The 19073-nt window shown below is 40.3% G+C and overlaps 1 protein-coding gene across 8 annotated transcripts in view; it reads right to left on the bottom strand.

Moving 5' to 3' along the window:
* Nucleotides 1-19073, bottom strand: part of LOC310674912 (SAM and SH3 domain-containing protein 1-like) — a 505076-nt gene that overhangs the window by 24710 nt on the left and 461293 nt on the right. For 4 of the 8 annotated variants that reach the window (XM_083434749.1, XM_083434751.1, XM_083434750.1 and 1 more), the window contains exons 9-12: nt 15697-15829; nt 10332-11173; nt 5891-5962; nt 2457-2600 (exon numbers count right to left, since the gene is read on the bottom strand). In XM_083434749.1, coding sequence (XP_083290875.1) covers nt 2457-2600; nt 5891-5962; nt 10332-11173; nt 15697-15829 — 1191 coding nt within the window. The remainder of the gene's footprint in view (nt 1-2456; nt 2601-5890; nt 5963-10331; nt 11174-15696; nt 15830-19073) is intronic. The other 4 variants (XM_083434753.1, XM_083434755.1, XM_083434756.1 and 1 more) reach the window with 1 other exon arrangement.

Below are 19073 nucleotides of genomic sequence, written 5' to 3' on the forward strand. Positions count from 1 at the left end.
AGGCGAGGAAGCCTCAGGCAACCACTGATTCCCATTACATCTGAACCAGGAAACAATGGTTTCCTTCAATACAAGCCAGGTTTAAAGTTGGCTTAATATCCTGGCTTGTTTGGAAACCAGTAACTATTGTTTCCTGGTTCAGATGCAGCAGGAGTGCTATACTGCTTGACTCATCACCTGCAGAGCTGTCAATTTGCTTTTAACACACTAAGGGAGTCAGTCCCAGTCCTATGAAATTCAATAGGGCTGACTCTCATGTAAGTGGGGCCAGGGGTTAGGAATGCAGCCTAAAATAAGTAATGACATGCTCTTTACTTCTGCTTTTTGTAGACTTGCATCTGCAATGCTTCAATGAGCAATGATCCAGATCAAGAAAAGATGGATCTGTATTATCCAATGATGACTTCAAAATATTTGGCTGTGTTAAGGCAGAATTCAATTTTAGAAACGACAGGGGCCATGGAGATTGCATTACAGGAGTCAGCATCATACTGGAGCTTTGTACCAATCAGATGCATCAGAAATGGACCTTGGGAGATAAATGTGCTAACGTGTTACTGTCACTGAGCAGCACAACAAATGACTCTTATTTTAATACCAGGAGTCTAACACTGGGATGGTCTGGCAGACTACAATGAACTTTGCTTCAGGACAGACAAAAAAGATTGCCTCATTTCTCCAAAGATTCAGACAAATTCTTTATTTACAGCAAAAGCAGCAACTAAGGGCTTCAGAACCACTCTGACAGGGTACTGAGCAAAACACACTAGTCAAGTGAGAGTCCATTTTTGGAGGCCTTCTGGCTGAAAATCAATCCCGTGCCGTTGGAGATAAGAATGAGACAAAGTAAAATACAGGAACCAGAGACCTGAATTTATATTGGCAATATTATTCCAACATATCTCAAAGGGCCTAAAGATAAACATGCTATGATGTTCTGCTTATCAAAGACCAGCCTTCAGCTCCTGAACACATCATAATAGTATACTGCTGCATCCTGATTATTCAACAGTCCTCTAGAGGGCGATATTAAATCAATGGAAACTCTTTTCAAGGCTGATGCCAATGCCAGTAGTTGCTTGCCAGCAATTACTTGTTATGCTTACAGTTCAAGTGGAAAGACTGATGAAAAAATAATAATAATAAAGTGTTGGGTATTCTGACAACCCACCAAACCAAATTCAATGAAGTCTGCCAAATGCAACATGCTTGGAAAAACAGATTGATTTTGGCCAGAGGAAATTGAAGGAGGAACTTTAAAATAATATATTTTCAGAATGAACTTTAAGGATCAACTATATAGATCTCTGAATGTGGGATTTAATATGTTATAATGAAAAAAATATTTTTTTTCCTGATGGCTCACCATACCCATTTGAAAAGCTTGCTGGGCAAAATGGAGTTTCACAGATTTTAGGGCTTTATATAAGACTACTTTTTCTGCCCAGTAATTCCCATTAACAGCTCAATGGGAATAGCCTCTTGATACAGTGGTCCTCAACACAGCAGAGACAAACAGCAAAGGGACTGATTTATTTATTTTTAAGTGAAACAGGAAAAGCCACTGTTACTATTCAATGGAATTTACAGATTTATAATGGATATTTATAATAACAGGGATCTCATACCATGGGACAATATTTTATTGAAAACCATCAAAGATTTACAACGATAATGAAATGAAATTAGGTGTATGCGGAATGTAAACCTTCCTTATATTATCAGGTACCTGACCCAATATAAATATTTTCCCGTGTTTTCTGTATAATTTATGAGTTTTATGTCTTTCGTTTGCATTTTTAAACAGTGTTTATATTTCAGTACAATTTTACCTAAACAGTAGGATTGAAATTGCTATTTTATTACTTATTTTAATGGTGGAAGAAGTTACTTAGATGTTTCTTTTGTTTTAAGATGCTTTTAACTAAGTACTAGGGAACCACAAATATTTTTTAAAAATAAAAATAAGTTATGTCATTACAACAGAGCACAAATTACATTTTAAAAAGTAAATACATTCTATATTTGAAAGATGTTTCATTTTTTCTAAATTGGTGTAAGCATTTGTTGCAAAGTGCATGTTGCTGTGTAATTCAGAGGATGTATTGGAGGCAGTTTGACATTGCTAGAGGACTAGGGGCACAGTATATAAAGCCATTCATTTTTAAAACCAGCGTATATGGAATGAAATCATATACTTTATTGCCCTAACTCAATCCTAACTCCCTTTTATGATTTTATTGAAGCTCTTTTCACAGTAAATAGTTTTGAAAAGGCCTTGGAATTGCTTTACTACATTATTCCCACGGGGAGTTTTTTCGAATGACGCTGTTGTACTTTCCAGTAAGGTTGCAAAACATAGGCATCAACAACTCTTCAAGTATTTACTCAAACAAATAAAGCCCCCAGCTGTGGTTTAATTTAAAACAAACAAGCAAATGAACAAAACCACATACCTGCTCTGACAAGGAGCTGCTATATTTCTTAGACATCCTTTTCTTCATGGTTTCTTTAACAGATTTCACCTTTTTACCAAGGGACATGCGGGAAGTAGATGGGGATTTGATCACTTCTTTATAAACAAAATCGCCATCTTTGCCCTGTAAAATGAAAGAAGGATGAAAACAACACCATTTGCCATTGTCATTTTTCTCTGATCAGGTCTCAGATGAAAAGTGTCTTAGGGAAACATTGACAGCTGAACTGCTTTTGTGCAGTCCCCAAGAAGCATTTCGGTTGGGCCTCTTGACAAGACTGAGTTTTTCTGGTATCATATACTTTGGCTGGAGCATTTTTATAATGGTTGATGAAGCTGTGAACAAGCACTCATTTTTTGCCCTTCTTCTTTTCTCCTCCCCTCATGTGTGTATTTGGCACATCTATCCTGCTTTGTATGGTTACCAGGAAACTCTGGCTTATATGTTAGTTAACAAACAGGGTAATAAGTCAGGAACATATGTCTATAAACATATAGACAACCCCTGAATGCAACTTTTATGTTGAAATATCAGCCAGAATGCTAAATACCTTAAAGCTCCTGGCTCTATACATTTTAACTGATGGGAGAATCCAATACAGTAGTGCCTCGGGTTACGTACTTAATTCGTTCCGGAGGTCCGTTCTTAACCTGAAAGTGTTCTTAACCTGAAGCACCACTTTAGCTAATGGGCCTCCTGCTGCTGCCGCCACGCTGCCGGAGCCTGATTTCTGTTCTTATCCTGAAGCAAAGTTCTTAACCCGAGGTACTATTTCTGGGTTAGCGGATTCTGTAACCTGAAGCGTATGTAACCCGAGTTACCACTGTACTGGCATAGCCTTTTCCACCTAAAGTTCTGAATGGGGACCATGCCGAATACACTGCCCTGGAAGTAAATGTTACATTTTGCACAGCTATTACACTTCTTGCACGAATCCCATCAAGCTCAACACTGTCTTCAATATATATTTCTGTTCAACTTCCTTTTTTCTTGTTTAGGCTTAATTTTGAACACTTTAGAAGCTAAGAAAAACAATTTCAAGTGCATCTAAAGTCTGGACTCCTATTGCTTATGTTAAGTTTCATTTTTGGAGCACTTTTTAGCAACAGGAAGTACTAACAGGCTTTCAGCGGAGTCCAGTGTTTATAAGGACAACTATCTTCTGCTTGACTAAAATCCAGGTAGATTGAACTGACTATGGCAGATGTTACATCTGGGTATTTACTTCCGCTACATGCTAACGTTAAGCTTGCTATCTGCTCTAGAGCCAGACTATGCATGACATTCAGTCAAGTGCAATTTGCCCTAATTTTTGTTGTTTTACAAAATGCAGCTGCAGAGGCTGCAAAGCAAAGTGGAGGATTGGCACTGGAATCAAGTTCTTAGCTCTTTTCTCTCAAAATATTTGTTACTGAAAAGCACCCCCCCAAGCTGCTTTATGTTCCCCAAAGGAAATACATTGGTAACAAAAATGAAAAAGAGCACTCAGAGCGATGAATTAATTCAACAGCACCAACGGAACAAGGAGGAGGAAAGGGCAAGTTCAAATAAGGTGGGGGAAAGCAAGGGAAGATGCAAGAAGAAACATCCACCACTGGAACATAAAGACACAAGAATTTCCTTCCTGGATCAGACTGAGATCTATGGAGTCCAGCATTCCATTGTCACAGATGTCTCTGGAAATTCATGGGCTATTATCCTGTTTAGCATCTATTGAGTGGTTTACAACCCTGAAATCTAGATCTTTTAACTTTCATGAATAGCTGCTAATGACAGTACCTTCCATGATTTTGTCCTAGATTTTTTTTTTTTAAAAAAATCCATGCCAGTGGCCATTTGTTGTGAGTGAATTCCTCAAGTTAGTATGTTGTCAGAAGTAGTGTTTCCCTTTGTGGTGATCTGAAATTATTTCAGATCAACTTCATTTAATCTGAGGAGTCCTTGGGATGGGAGAAAGCAAATTCCATTCTAACCAGAGGGTTAATAACAAGATAGGAAAGGAAATACAGGTTTAGGGAAGGGGCAGAGTGTCTAAACTCCAGCATGGACTAGCTGCCCAGTTGATAACACAAACTCTGTTCTTGTGTGTTCCATGGATCAGGTCTTTCACAGCTGCACTTCCCGTCTCCCCCTCCACTTTGAGAGTCCAGCCACCTGGCCAGTGTTACAGCTGGGATGTTTTCAGAGCCATTTCCCTCATTCCCCCTCAACCATGCCAGGTTAAGAACTCAAAGGATTTGGATTCATGGAGAAATGGGGAGGCTGAGATTCAGCAACAAATCATGGATTTAATTTAAATCCTCTGTTTCCTGCTTTCTCTACTCTCAAAAATGCCTAGTGCAACAACAAAGTCAGCTCTGGGAAAGGGGAAGAAGAAGAAGACCCGAAGAACTTTTTAAGTTAGAAATGTCAAAAGGGGGTGTGGTCCTGCCAGCACCACTCATGAGTAGGGTCTTTTCCCCATGGTTGATGAAGATGTACCAATGGTAGCAGCTGATACAGTACATGAAGACATGGGAACAAGGTAGTCCCCATACATTGTTCTGCTACTACTATATAACAGTATGTTCCTACAGTCCTATTGCATCTTGTTACCCACTCTCCTTTTGAACATACCAAAGATAAAAAGGGTAACTCAAAACTATTCCAAAATATTGCTCTGGCTTGTAAATTACCTTGACAGGCAATATTGCATCTCAATATTGAATCAAATCCGTAAGCATTTGCAATCAGAGTGTACTTCTATTATACACACTTTTGCCGATTCATTTTTTTCCATTGAAGTTGACTACTGAACCTAACATTCTTAACTGATATCATAATGTAGCAAATGCTTAACATTTTCTGTATGGTATAAAGCAGCTCTCAATACAGTGGTGCCCCGCAAGACGAATGCCTCGCAAGACGGAAAACCCACTAGACGAAAGGGTTTTCCGTTTTGGAGGTGCTTCGCAGGACGAATTTGCTATGGGCTTGCTTTGCAAGACGAAAATGTCTTGCGATTCCTGGGTTTTTTCCCCCGCTCCCCACCCCCTTTTTCTAAGGCACTAAGCTGCTAATAGCCTTTTAGCAGCTAATCCGCTAATCCCTTAAGCCTTTAATAGCCGCTAAACCGCTAATAGCGCTAATCCGCTAATGGGCTTGCTTCGCAAGATGAAAAAACCGCTAGACGAAGAGACTCACGGAACGGATTCTTTTCGTCTTGCGAGGCACCACTGTACTTGGCTTGTACGGCAGTATGCATCAAAACAAGTCTGAGGAACTAGATTTGTTGGTGGCATTGATAGTTTTTAGAGCTACGATTGTGGCAGTTGCCACACATTTTAAACTCCATTATAAATCCCACCATTGTGCTTCATTATTAAAAAGAGTAAGACGTGTCAGGCAGATGCGGACCTCTAGCTCATACTCACCATCTGATCCAAATTGTTTCCAATGTGCAGTGAGCGATTTGTCAAGTCAAAGCCACCAAAGCTGCAGGTTCTCTGTGACACAAGACAAATTTGTGGCTTAATGCATTACAATTAAATTCAGTATGAAGAAATAAACATTTTGTGGGGTATAGAAGACACATGAGAAACCATCCAATTGTACAAATAATGGTAACAAGCAAAACATGATGAGAAATTAAAAAGACTCTGTCATTACATTCATGCATCATGATAACTCTCTGGCCTTTTGCTTTCCATTGTAAAGCCTCTGGGTTTTCAGCATATTGTTGTTTATTCACACTCCCTAGCTCAGGTTGCCTCACAAAACAGTATTTAAATCTTCTTTGAAGTAAGAAATCGTGTTACATAACCAACTTAAATCTCACAACTTCTTTGTCAAAGAGGGGTGGGGTGCAAAGTAATAACAAAAAACCTTTTGACCCAAACCTATTCAGTATTTAATAAATTTTGGAAGCGGACAAGCAACTAAAAATCCTGAAAATCTACTCAAATGTAATTGGGCCAAGAGGACTCTCAAATAGATCCACAGTACCTTACTTAAAATGACCAAATGTCTAAGCTTCCAAGGGATATATATTAATAGGAGTTTCATTCTTGGAAAGCATTGGCTCTGCATTTGTTACCAAGTCCTTCATGGTACAAAGGAGCTTTGTTACTGCTACGAAAGAAAGTAGGTTATATTTACAGTGGCACAACTTAGTGGAATGAGACGAGTGGAATGAGTCACTCTCAGAACATCAGCCCAAGCCAAAAACCCTGATGCCGGTTATAAAGGTTCTAATGGCCTAAACACGTCAGCATTATGACACCACCTTTCTTCCAAATGCTAAAAAGCACACTAAGCAAAGTTGCATTTTCAAAGCAAGGTAGGAACAAAGTGGCTCTTCCTAACGGTCCTCATCTGTATCTCATGCAGTACTTGAAAAGTGCTGGTTCCTTTAAACTCCCTAGGGATGCACAGCTCCCTTTCAGTTCTACAAGCAGAATTTTTACCTTCTCTAGAAGTAAAACAGTCTTTCATTCCTATGCCTTGATCCAATGTCTCTCTGATCTTACGGAAACTATAAAACTTTCTAGATAAACCATCATCCTTTATGGCACTAATGTGTCACACAACTAATGCTTTATAGGAAATATCTCTCCCTTTAAAATTAATTATTGAGGTGGTTACCAACTTGCAAGTTGACTAGTAAGCTGTATTTGCAAATCTGTACTAAGAGACATATATTCTATTCTTTCTCAATCAAGGCTTTGTTGGTGAGCTCGTTGAAGCACTTCCGTTAAGGAAATTCAAAAGCCAGCATCAGCTTAATAACAAAAGTCAAGAACTAAACTTACTTTCTCAAAAAGCAAGAAACAAAAACAGCTGGTCAGAAAAAATTCTGAAATCCTTAAATATCAAATGCAGAGATCAGTTTTCAGGCAAAACTGGTATGCATGTGCAAGGGGTGTGCACATATCACCCCACAAGCCACAGTTCTAGCACATGTGATATCTGGCATTATACAGAGAAAATTCTAGCCAAAGGATTATTTTTGACAATGCTGGAATGTAACATGTAACTGAAAGTAGTGCCAGTTTTCTCTTCAGGATTCTAGCAGTGCTGCTATATAGTCATAACACAATTTGCCTTGAAATATATGTATTTAATAACTTCCAATAATTTTATGAGATACATGCCAAACAAAGTCTGTGGATAAACGGTTGTAGGCTAGTCAATGGAATGGTCATGCGATCAAAAACAGATTGGTGCATGTTCAAAAGGTTCTATGCATGCCTGGGCCACCAAATGAAATTTAGATGCCAAAAATAAATGTGAATACAAGACAAATAACTCATCATACTGAACAAGAGGCTTCCATAATTCCCTGAGGCTGCAGTAAGCATGAATTATGATCTTAGAAGAAGAGGTGCTTAAAGTTCACACGCAGTTTAATTTTTGCCTTTCTTTTGAAAAGAAGAAAGCCACAGGATGTAGTTAATTAAAGGGTCTATCTGAATAAAATAAAAGGAAATAAATATCTTTCTCTCCTATAGAACAGGGTAAACATATCACAGTCACATAAGGATATTGGGCTCCTTGCTACAAAAACCACAAGCTATATGAAATGGCCATTGCATTGACAACAGAATAATTTATGGGACATTTCAGGTTCTTTATAAGGAATATGAAAGCTATGCTGCCTATTTATATATCAAGCTAAAATATCTTGTGTGCCACCTTCTGAAATGCTTTCCCCCCTTCTTCTGGCTCCCCATAACTAAGATCACTTGAGAGTACTAACTTTAGTGAAGTACATTACAAAGAAGGCCAGAATCAACTACTTATGTATGACACAACTGGGAGAAAAGATCTGTCCTAGCCAGAAATTAACATATCCTCAAAATGGCCACTAGCCAAATGCAGGCACAAAGCTGGCTAAAAAACAGCAGGAAAGATTATGTTCTTCTTTTGTCCTCCAAAGTCACACCCTTAAAAATTAACTAACAAAAGTCAATTAAACCTCTCATTGTGTTGTGCTGTGTAATAGTTTCCACTGAAATCTCCTCTAGGTCTAATGAATCTATTAACAAATGTGCCTCCCTTCCCTCCTACAAAGAAAACAATCTTACAGCTGTAGAAAACTAGGACAGATGATCTGTTCTTTCCTCAGCGTCCAAGAAACAGGAGAGCTTCTGAAAACCAGCTGATGTGATTGCCTTGCCTTGGGAGATCCTGGTTCAAAATGCCATTCGGCCATGGGCTTGTTCATTGTTATTTGGAAATATATTAGCTCTCAACATCAGTTTCCTAGCTAGGAAACTGAAATAAAACTGCCCCACTTACAGGCAGTTGTAGGAATTTGGCTGTAATCTTAAAGCAGTAAGCCCCATTGAACACAGTGCGACTATGTTGTAAGGAAACTGTTTAGGGCTACACTGTAAGTGAGTTAAGGAACTGTACAGCACTTGCACAGTGTAAGTGATCAGTAGGAATAAAAGAAATAACATACTGGCATAGGATATTTTTGAAGGTTGACAACGTGGCACATTTGCCCTAACCATACCTATGTAGAACTTCCATTCCCCTCCTGGTTAGGGAGGATTAATGCAATCCTGTTTTCATCAGACATGTAGAACCAGTTCTAATGATAATCACCTTCATGAGAAGGGATACATGCAGATGCTTCCTTTCCTATCTCTGCCACTCCCACATGTTCTTGGTGATTGTACAGTCATCGCACAATGGACCTCTCTGACAACAGGCATAAAAAAAGTTTGACTGTCTTGGGAAAGGATGGGCTTGCTGAATACACACTGCGTGAACTTTCCCTCCTCACCTTTACTGCCACTATACCACTTCTGCCTCCCACAGGGTAAGGCTATTTTTTCTTTTTTGAAGAGGCACATTGGGCCACACAGTGGGTAACAAATTGGGCCACACAATGGGTAATACTTTTAGACATATTTCTCTCCCTAGCCTCTGGTAGGAACATTGCTGTGCTTTGACAGCTTAAAAGGAACAATATGGTCACATATTCTAAAGATCCATTGTATATTCCTTCTTTTAAATCAGGTGTGGGGAATCTGGCTGGTGGGACAGATCCTAAAGTCCCCCAACCTCAGTGGCCCATTTTGACATGGGGCGGGGCTGCCTCCTTGTCAATCACCTCTCAAGCACTACCCACCAGCAGGACCTGCAAACCATGCTTTTGGCATGAAGTCACATCTTTCCCTGCCTCATATCTGATCTCATATATGACGTCAGATGTAAGGCAGATGGGTGTGGCTTGGGGAAGATGGACCCAAAGGCCAAATAACACCTGCAGCCCACCACTGCTTTCAATGTTCTGCAGGATCACCTGATACTTTTACTGTCCTTTTATTATTCTTTAAATTTTGCAAACTGCTCTGATGCTTTTATTGTGGAAGGTTGGGGTATAAATACCCTGAAAACAACTAACTAACCTCCATTATCCAAGGACACCAAAAAACCTGAGTACTCAAAAGTGGGGGTAGCGTGTTTGTAAAAAGTTATACGGATAAGGAGGAATATAGTTGAGAGAAGTTGCGGTTTTATCATTTCTGCTAAAGAATGCTATAGCTTCATTATTATTACTTTTCAATGCAAACCTGTGTTTCTGCACCAAAAAAGTGCTTTTCTTGCCTTTAGTCATCCTGAATCATAAGGGCAATGTGTTTCCCCTTAATATTTTGCCAGTTTGGACACTGGGGACCAGGACACTCTGTCCAAACACTTATTAGAACATCCTGTTGGCAAATAATTGAGGAGCAGAGGAGAAGAGAAGAGAAGGCCAATGAACTATGCATTTCAGATGTTATGGTGGAGGAAAACACGCCATGCTGACTGCAACCTCATGGGAGCCAAAAGGCCTCCGTCAGTGATAACTCTTGGACTCACAGACTTTTGGTGGATTCTCAAAAGAACCCTTTTAGTACAGCGGTCCATTGTGGCAGCCCACTTCCTCTTTGCCTCATCCTCTTCTTCCAGCAGGCATCGCCTCAAATCCTGCTCTTCAGCTTTGCTCAGTGTCCTGTCAGTAACGGGCCGCACCAGATGTGACAGGTTCAGGTGACTGTAGAGACTTCTTTCTACCACATAGGTGATATTGAACTCGCTGACAGAGTTGCGCCCTCGAAGCCTTCTGTTTGGGAAGCCACAGCCTCCTCCTCCTCCTACCCCCTTGGCTTTGTGACGAAGCAGCTGCAGGTCACAAATTGAGGGTGATATGTATTTCCTAGCAGGGCGCTGGCAAAGAAAAGCTCTAGAACACGAGTAGTTAGAATCTGTCTTTTTCAGTCGGATCTGCTTCCTGACACTCTGGATTTCCTCAAAGGATACCAAGACATGGTGCTTGCGCCTGTTGTCATAAAAGCAAACGCTTTCTTTACTTACCCCGTGGCTCAGAGAACCAAGGTTCTTCTTCATCTCTCCATCAGTCAAGGAGCGGCAAACCTTTGGAGTCTTCTCCTCTTCTGGGTAGGAGAAAAATGTTCCAAGTTTCTTGGGGGGTTTGATAAGGCCACGGCTTTCAGATTTACTGAAGGTCTTGAGCAATTTCCTGTTAGTACCCCAAGTATCTAGGCTGCTCGATGAAGGAGATGTGGTGAGTGAGTCAGAGTCCTCATCTGGCTGTTTCTCAGTAGAGCTATCTGAGTAAAGTTGCTTCTTGTGAACTCCAGAATAAAGTGCTGATCTGTCATCTGGTACTGGAGAGCTGTCAAGGGAATGCTCATCCACACCTACAAGGAGGGAAATAGCACATTAGCTTTCACATACTTAACTATGAGTGTGAAAAGAAAGCAACAGAGGTGCACCCCCTCCAACCGAAGAGGTATGCGGCCATTCTCCTTTTCTGAAGAACAGAACCATCTGAGAGATACCAAGCAGTGATACAAATGTCTGGAAAACAAGGCAGGGATACTGGCGTACACATCTCAATATTCTTAATTCATTTTTAACAGAACAAATAATTTCTAGCTTTAATTTTATAAAAGGGAAAAAGGCTCTTTGTAACAAAGTATTTCTTTAACATTATTAGGACAGAAAGAGTAGAAAAGAGCAGAGGAGCAAAAAGGAAACAAAACATCATAATTCCATTTAATATGCATTTAATAAAACTTCAGTTATGGTTAATGAACTATTACAAGGGTGGGCAGCTTGTGCTCCTCCAGAGATTGTTTGGCTCCCAACAGCTCCAGCAAGCCTGGCCTAGTCAGGGTTGATGGGAACTGACATGCCAACTCCCACAGTCTGATTGAAAAAAGTGCTCTGCCTGCTATTTGGAGATCTTTTTTTATCCTCTTTATATAGTAGACAGGGGGATCCTTTATCTCCAGTCTTAGTGCTATGAACCACAGCGCTAAGATCAAAGATAAGATCCTCTGACTGCTATTTACGAGTACAATAGGCCCACAACTTGCATGCATTTAACTTGTGCGCATTCAGCTTTATGCATGTGGCGAATAAAAGAAAATTAAAAGGGGGTGGGGTTCCAGGAAAAAAATTATTTTAGTGATCCCACCTGCCATTGTACCAAATGGGTTTTGACTATATGTGATTTTGGCTTTAGGCATGATCCCTAGAATGGTGCCCCATGTTAAGTTGTGGGCCTACTGTAAAAGGTAGCATTACCACCCACACCCAACACTCATTTGCAGGAGTGAGGTTGGGAGAAAATGCTGCCCTTTACTTTCCCCAGAACGATCTGTGTAAAGTGAAAGGGAGCACTTCTAGCCACACCCCCACCCACTGCAGCACTGGAATGGGGAGGGATGGAAGTGCTGCTTTATAATGTTTAGCCACCCCTGTTTTACAGGATATGCTGTCCTAGGTAGGAAAGGGTATGACTACAGAAACCAGTGGGTCTTTTGCAAGTCTGTGATTATAAAAGTCAGAGTTAAAGAAAATGATAGGTAGTAAAATTCTTGTTCTTTCTATATACTAGCTGCCAGGCTGAATATAAGGAAAGTTGTGTATGAATAGAACTGCTGAGGTTTAAATCCACCCTACGCAAGCCTAGATTTGGAAAGATAACTTTTTTTTAAATTTCCTTTTTTCCTGTTATGGGTAGAGAGAGAAAAATGCACACCACATCAGAAAGCATTCATCCATTCTGACAGAGTAAAACAAAAAATAGCAATAAAACTGAATGAAACATGTATCTAACTTTGTATGCCCCAGATATCGTGGTTAAAATCGAGTTTTTCAGGAACACCTTCAGTAGTGTTCTGTTGCAAAGTAAGGTAATTTGATTTTCCTTTCAATAAAACAGGATACAGAAACTCCACCACTCACTCGTTGAACAAGTTGGGGGGGGGGGGGAGAGAGAGAGAGAGAGAGAGAGAGAGAGAGAGAGAGAGAGAAAGCACTGTTGTGTCATCAAGTACAAAAACATCAAGGCTGTACTAAGAAAGGCTGTAATACAGAGTTGCATGGAACATCAACAAATATATTAAACTGGAAGATCTACAACTCAAGTAAAATATATAGAAATATGTATTTCTATATCCATATATATTTCTACATCTATATTTTATGTATCCAGATCACTGTTATGGTCTCATTCTACACATGTTTAATCAGAATCAAGGTCCACCAAGTTCATATGTATTTATGTATCCATCCATTCAATTCAGATTAATATGCCATCCCTTCTGCATGGTGCCCAAGATGACAACAATATAAACAACATTATTAAAATAAAATACAAAATACAAAAAAGAGCAGATAAAAACAGCAACTAAATAAAACTAAATAAAAAAGCAGTAGCAACAAAATCAAATAAAAGACCTGTCTAAATAAGAGATTTGCAAGCGAAGCCCAGTTTGCTGTTTTGTTTGAATGTAGCCAACTATAGCTTATCAAAACTAATTTGTTGTGGTTTATAATCCTAGTTTGTGGGCAAACCGATCGTCACAAACCATAGTTGGCTGCAATCATACAAAACAGCAAATTAGTGTTTGCCATAAACTAGAAGCAGAAGCTTCTAATCAGCTGCCAGATCGTTAGCTGGTTCAAGCAAATGGATTCAAGACTACTGAATCTGAAGGATTTACATTAGCTACTTATGCACTTCTGGAGTAAACAAAAAGTGCTGATATTGAGCTATACCTGGAGGTTAATTACCTGACGGCACCTTTCCTTGTACCAGCCTGTCCATTTCCTAAGATCCTCAGAGGAGGCTCTTCTCTGCATTCCACCCTTGGGGGAAGTACATTATTCAGTGATGCATGGAAACAGCCATCTCTGTGGTGGTATCCTACTCCCACTCAAAGGCTTGGCATTGGAACCTTTTTTTTTTTTTTTTACCAAGTGAAAACTGATTTGTTTTCTCTGGCATTTATAGGAAATTAAAAAGTTTTTGCTGACAGAGTAAACAGCCTGCTCCTGCTCTGCTGTTTATTAGTTTTGTAGTCTTAACATACCTTTGTTGCTATTATTAACAAAATGATGTATAGCTTATATGGTTCTCAGTCTATTTAAGTAACATGCAGTTTGTAATCTGTGTAGTGCACCCCCTTGCCCTGGGATCTTTTATAAAGACGCCAAATAAATAAATAATCTATAATGCGTGACAGAAGGGAGGGGAGGAGTGGATGAAGCCCACCACCATCCCATTCCTTGAACTCTGAACTGAGCCATGAGGTATTGCATCTATGTGCAGCAAGATTCTTTACATGGACATAAATGTTCACTCAAAGGTCCACAGAAGTGCACTTTGATACCATTTACCACCCAACTTGCCAAAAAGGGAAATAAACTCCATCCACATGAGAACAAGGCCTTCCTAGTATGCATTATTATTAAAATGTTCTATGAACAGCTTCTTTAACCCTCAACAGATTTGTTTTTATCTGTAACTGTAGCTGTAAACAAACAAACAAACAAACAAACAAACAAACAGCATGTCAAATAGAGCTGAATGCGTGCTCTGAAGGGTTAAGTCACTCTCTGCCATGGAAAAAATTGTGGCAGTTTCCCACTTCTACCCAAGTGAACCACATAGATTTTCTGACAGACTCGTCATTCCTATTCCTTGGTGAAAGAATAACTTGCAGAGACTGAAGGGAGCGGCTCTACTCAGGCAGATGTTTCAGAATCCCATGAGAAACCCACTGGCCTTCTAACCTATGGGGTAACCTCCCATTTGCACTTTGTCTTAATTCCTCCCCACCCCCTAAAGCAGCACAGCTCACTGAAGAGTCACCATTCATAGCTCCAGAACTTGCAGAAAATAAGTGTGAGTAAAATACTCAAAGTGGCAGGGACTTTCTGTGTTTCACATTAAAAAGAGAGCATTTACCAGAAAGGATGATGCCATCTTCTGCTTCTGCCAGTATTCTGCTCTCCACAAGTTCCTCAAGCATAAACTCAGTGCAACATTTGATCATGGAGAAATCTATGCAGCTTTTGAAATATAGGATTTCCACAGACACCTTGGAAAGATCCGATTGAGAATGCATTTCTGATACCTTCTTCCAGATATGCAGCATCAGAAAACTACATGCAGCATCAGAAAACTACAATGCATTTTGTTATTCTGCTGACAAAATGTGCTCCCTGACACAAGACCAACTGTGCTAACAATTTCAGCCGTGACATTCACAAACCCAACAGACCCCTCCACTCTTTGTAAAATATCAAAACATTATTGGTTTTGATCCAAAGATTTAGGGGGTGGAGTTCTGCTTATGCTGTGGGGCTTTCTTCACCCTTTGTGTTGTAGCCTCTTGCACAGATGACCTTCTAGAATGGTGTGCAATGTGACAGGGGGATGATGGTGATGGTGACTGCAGCTGGGAGGAGGGGGAAAGCTGGTAAGTTCCCTTTTCATTCATTCATCCATCCATTCATTCAAAGTATTTCTATGTATCCATTTCCACAATAAAATCACAATAATAAATCCACATTGAAACCAGTAAGGAACCATAATCAAAACCACAGCAAATTAAAAAACAGTTTAAAGGACAATGGAAATCAGACACTCTATAAAACAGACACTAATAAGAAAGTAACAGAAGAGTAAAATGATAACTTCCTTGTGTAACGGTCTAACACAAAGGGCGATCCAGACAATTAACTTTAACATAGCACATGGAAGAACGTCACATGATGGTAACCAGACACAGTCATCTCTTTAACTCCTTACATAGAATTTCCCCCACTTACCCCCATAAGAAAAATGTCCATGCATATTTCAACAGAGAACAACTTCATGATTAGCAACAGACACTTTTTAATTTCAGCACTGTTGGGTTTTTACCTTCACTGCTGGGCTTTTTAATTTCTTCCACTCTAATTAATTTCTTTCTCACTCTGCGAGTTGAGTTGACCAGCTTATGCAACCTCTTAAACTTCACCGATTCTTCAGATTCATCATCCGACTGCTCTCTTGACTGGCAAGGAAACAAAAGGAAATGTTAATAAAAGAATTATCCCGCAGCTCAATCACTTTCTGAAGTCAAGTCGATGCAGCCTCAGGCTTACTGTGCTCTGTGACAAGGAAAATCCTGTAACTTAAAACTGTTATTTTCAAGCTCAGGTCACACTTACTCTCCCCCGCCGCAATTTCTCTCTCACACGCACAAACTGCTTTAAAAAGAACAGCACATACCATTTTAACTTCTAAATTAGCGCACGGCAAGGTCTCAGGCACCTAAATGCATTGCAGCCCTCATCCTTCTCTCCACCCATTGTGCAATAATAGGTACTTCCACGTTGTCTCTGAGCGCATTTCAGGCAGAACTCTTTCCTGGGACTCTTTTAGCCATGCTAGTTAGGCTCCTGTGGTTTGGGTCAGGCACTGGTCTTGTCTGGCCTGGCGGCTCTTGACATTTAAAAACCTGGTTATAAACAGCTTCTCCAAACTGAACTGAAACTCTATCATTGACTACTTTTTTCCAGACTTCCAAGTAAATCAAAAACAGCAGCAGCAGCAAAAATGATGGGAGGGGGGTAAAAGGAAGGGAAGGGAAAGGAAATAGGAGATCTCATCCACTCTGACTTGTTTTATTAGCCACAGAAAGATCTTCTCCTTCGCTGTCTCGGAGCTTCTCATTCTGAGGATTCTCAAGGCTGGCTGCTAATATGGATGCAGCATTCCTCCAGATCTGACCAAAGGAAAACTCTGACCTTTACAGGCACTGAGTATAGTCCATATTCCCCAGCATCCCATTTTGTCTCACATCTGATGCAGTATGCTCAGTTCCAGCTGTTTTCCCTCAAGTATCAAACATTACAGAGACCAAAAAAATCCACCCTCTCCAGCAGCAGTGACACCACAAGCTGAAACAATCCATTCCTTGTGAACCAAATCAGAGCTCCCATTTTCAAGCCAGATCCAGTGCTCAATATGCTACTTCCTCTGTTGTGCCCTGTTTAGAATCTGTGTGTGAGAGAGTAGAAAGCAGGGAAGGGGGAGGAAGAAAGAGTGGGGCCCTCTTTGCTTTTACAGTACAGAACTGCCACTGTACACAATGCATTCCAAGGAAGAGAGAATATTCCAGCTGGAAATCTCTGAAGACTGTATCCCTCACTTTGCCTCCATGTACAGAGCTCTGACCAATTCATCACATTCTGAACATCCAGCTTAGAAATCTCAAGAGCAACTTCCTGTCAGTGAACTTCAGGTCACTTGTGTTTCCATGCTGGAATGCACCATTATTTTCTGGTGATGTTTTAAGCCTGACAAAATAAACTTTATTTAAAAACTGACTCCTACAAAACATGTAAGCATGAAGCTAACCATTTGGTCCAAGGCAAGACCAACTGGCACTTAGAGCATCATTTGTCTGGTGTATTTATAATGGAAATTTTGGGGGGGCGGGGTTAAAACATACACACTTTCTGAAATAAATTATACTGTTGCAAAAATATTTTGCAAGGATGCCAAAGTTCAGAGTAGTAATGACAAATATATTTCCTCAATCCTTTGGGTGCACTGAGTGATGTTTTTTAGGCTGAACAACAGTTATTAGTCCAATACTTAAGAAAGTAGATTATATTGTTCTATACATTACTAATGATAAAAAAAACCTGTAGTGAAGAGAGAAAACTGTACAATCCATACAACAAAAAGCAGCACCCTACACAGAGGCAATATTATCACCTGAAGCAACTTAGTGGCCTCCATATGTTCATCAGCCCTTAGGCAAATATGTTTAGTTTATACATTTGGTGGATGTGATGGTGGAATGAATGGATAAGAATATTCGATACCTCTTCCACCATGGATAGGAGGTAAAGTGTGACTTTCTCCTGTACTGAAATGGGAGAAATAAGTTCTCATGAACATTATTTTTGGTGCTTATTGCCACAAAAACCACAAAAAAACCCTCACATAAAACAGATTGGCAATGATCTACTTCATTGATTAAGCTACCCTTGATAAATAAAACTATTGCAGCCATGTATCTCCACACGGTGACAAAATAACTTTCACAAGGGTCTCATTGTTGTGGGCTGGAATTGATTTTCCTGTCACATACGCAGCCTTTAATTTCAGATGGGAACTTTCTGAAATGTGTTCATTGCTTTCATTCACCCAACCTGGAGCTTCATGATGCAAAGAGGCCACTAGATTAAAACATTAATTCCATAGCAGAAATGTTGACCCCATCCAAGTAGGATCTGAATCCAGCAATCCAGAGTGCAATTCCTGATGGTCCTCCAAGGTGGGACTTTTCTTCCACATCACTCTCCTGGTTATTTCCATGCAGGGTTGAAGGATGTGCTCACCTTGGAGGCAGAGTTCTTCGGTGTCTCTTCCAACTCTACAATTCTATGATTCTATACTGCACTCCCAATACAGTGGTACCTCGGGTTAAGTACTTAATTGGTTCCGGAGGTCCGTTCTTAACCTGAAACTGTTCTTAACCTGAAGCACCACTTTAGCTAATGAGGCCTCCTGCTGCCGCTGCACCGCTGGAGCACGATTTCTGTTCTCATCCTAAAGCAAAGTTCTTAACCTGAAGCACTATTTCTGGATTAGCAGAATCTGTAACCTGAAGCGTATGTAACCTGAGGTACCACTGTATAAGGTAAATTTCAAAGTGATTTAGGTGGTATCCAACTAAGTGCTTCCCATTAGTGCAAGGAGTTCCACTTACACAACAAAACGTCCTCCCCCCTCACTTTGTACCCCTACGTCCTTCCCAAATCTGCTCTGGAAGGTTGGAGAAAACCCCAGAACAGACGTAGGTAGCCTGTGGGGGAGGGGGGGAAGTTTTGTTGAGCAAGCAGGCATCCTTGTGCTAGTGAAAGCACTTGGCTACTGCCCTGTATGAAGATGTTCCATTTGGCTGGAAAGTTTTTTCAGCAGTGTTACCTCCTCTCTAGGGCAACGGGGTCTTGGGCTATGGCAGTTACTCTGATAAAGAGGTGATATCTGACCTAGCCAAGTGAATAAGTGGCTGGTGAGGGGAGAGCAACCAGCCGGTCAGCTAAAGAGTGATCTTGCCTGGGGACAGGACATAGATGGATCTGGATAGACTGGAATGCAGCACTGATCTAGTACAGTACAGGTGCAACCCCTCCCTGTATATGAACATGAGAGAGATTAACTCTTTCGAAGACTCCCCGCGTGGAATAGGAAAGCATTACAGGAAATGTAGAACATTTGCCTTATGTTAAATGGTTCCC

This window comes from Podarcis tiliguerta, assembly GCF_965153285.1.
Source record: "Podarcis tiliguerta genome assembly, chromosome: 3".
NCBI classification, from domain to species: Eukaryota; Metazoa; Chordata; class Lepidosauria; order Squamata; family Lacertidae; genus Podarcis; species Podarcis tiliguerta.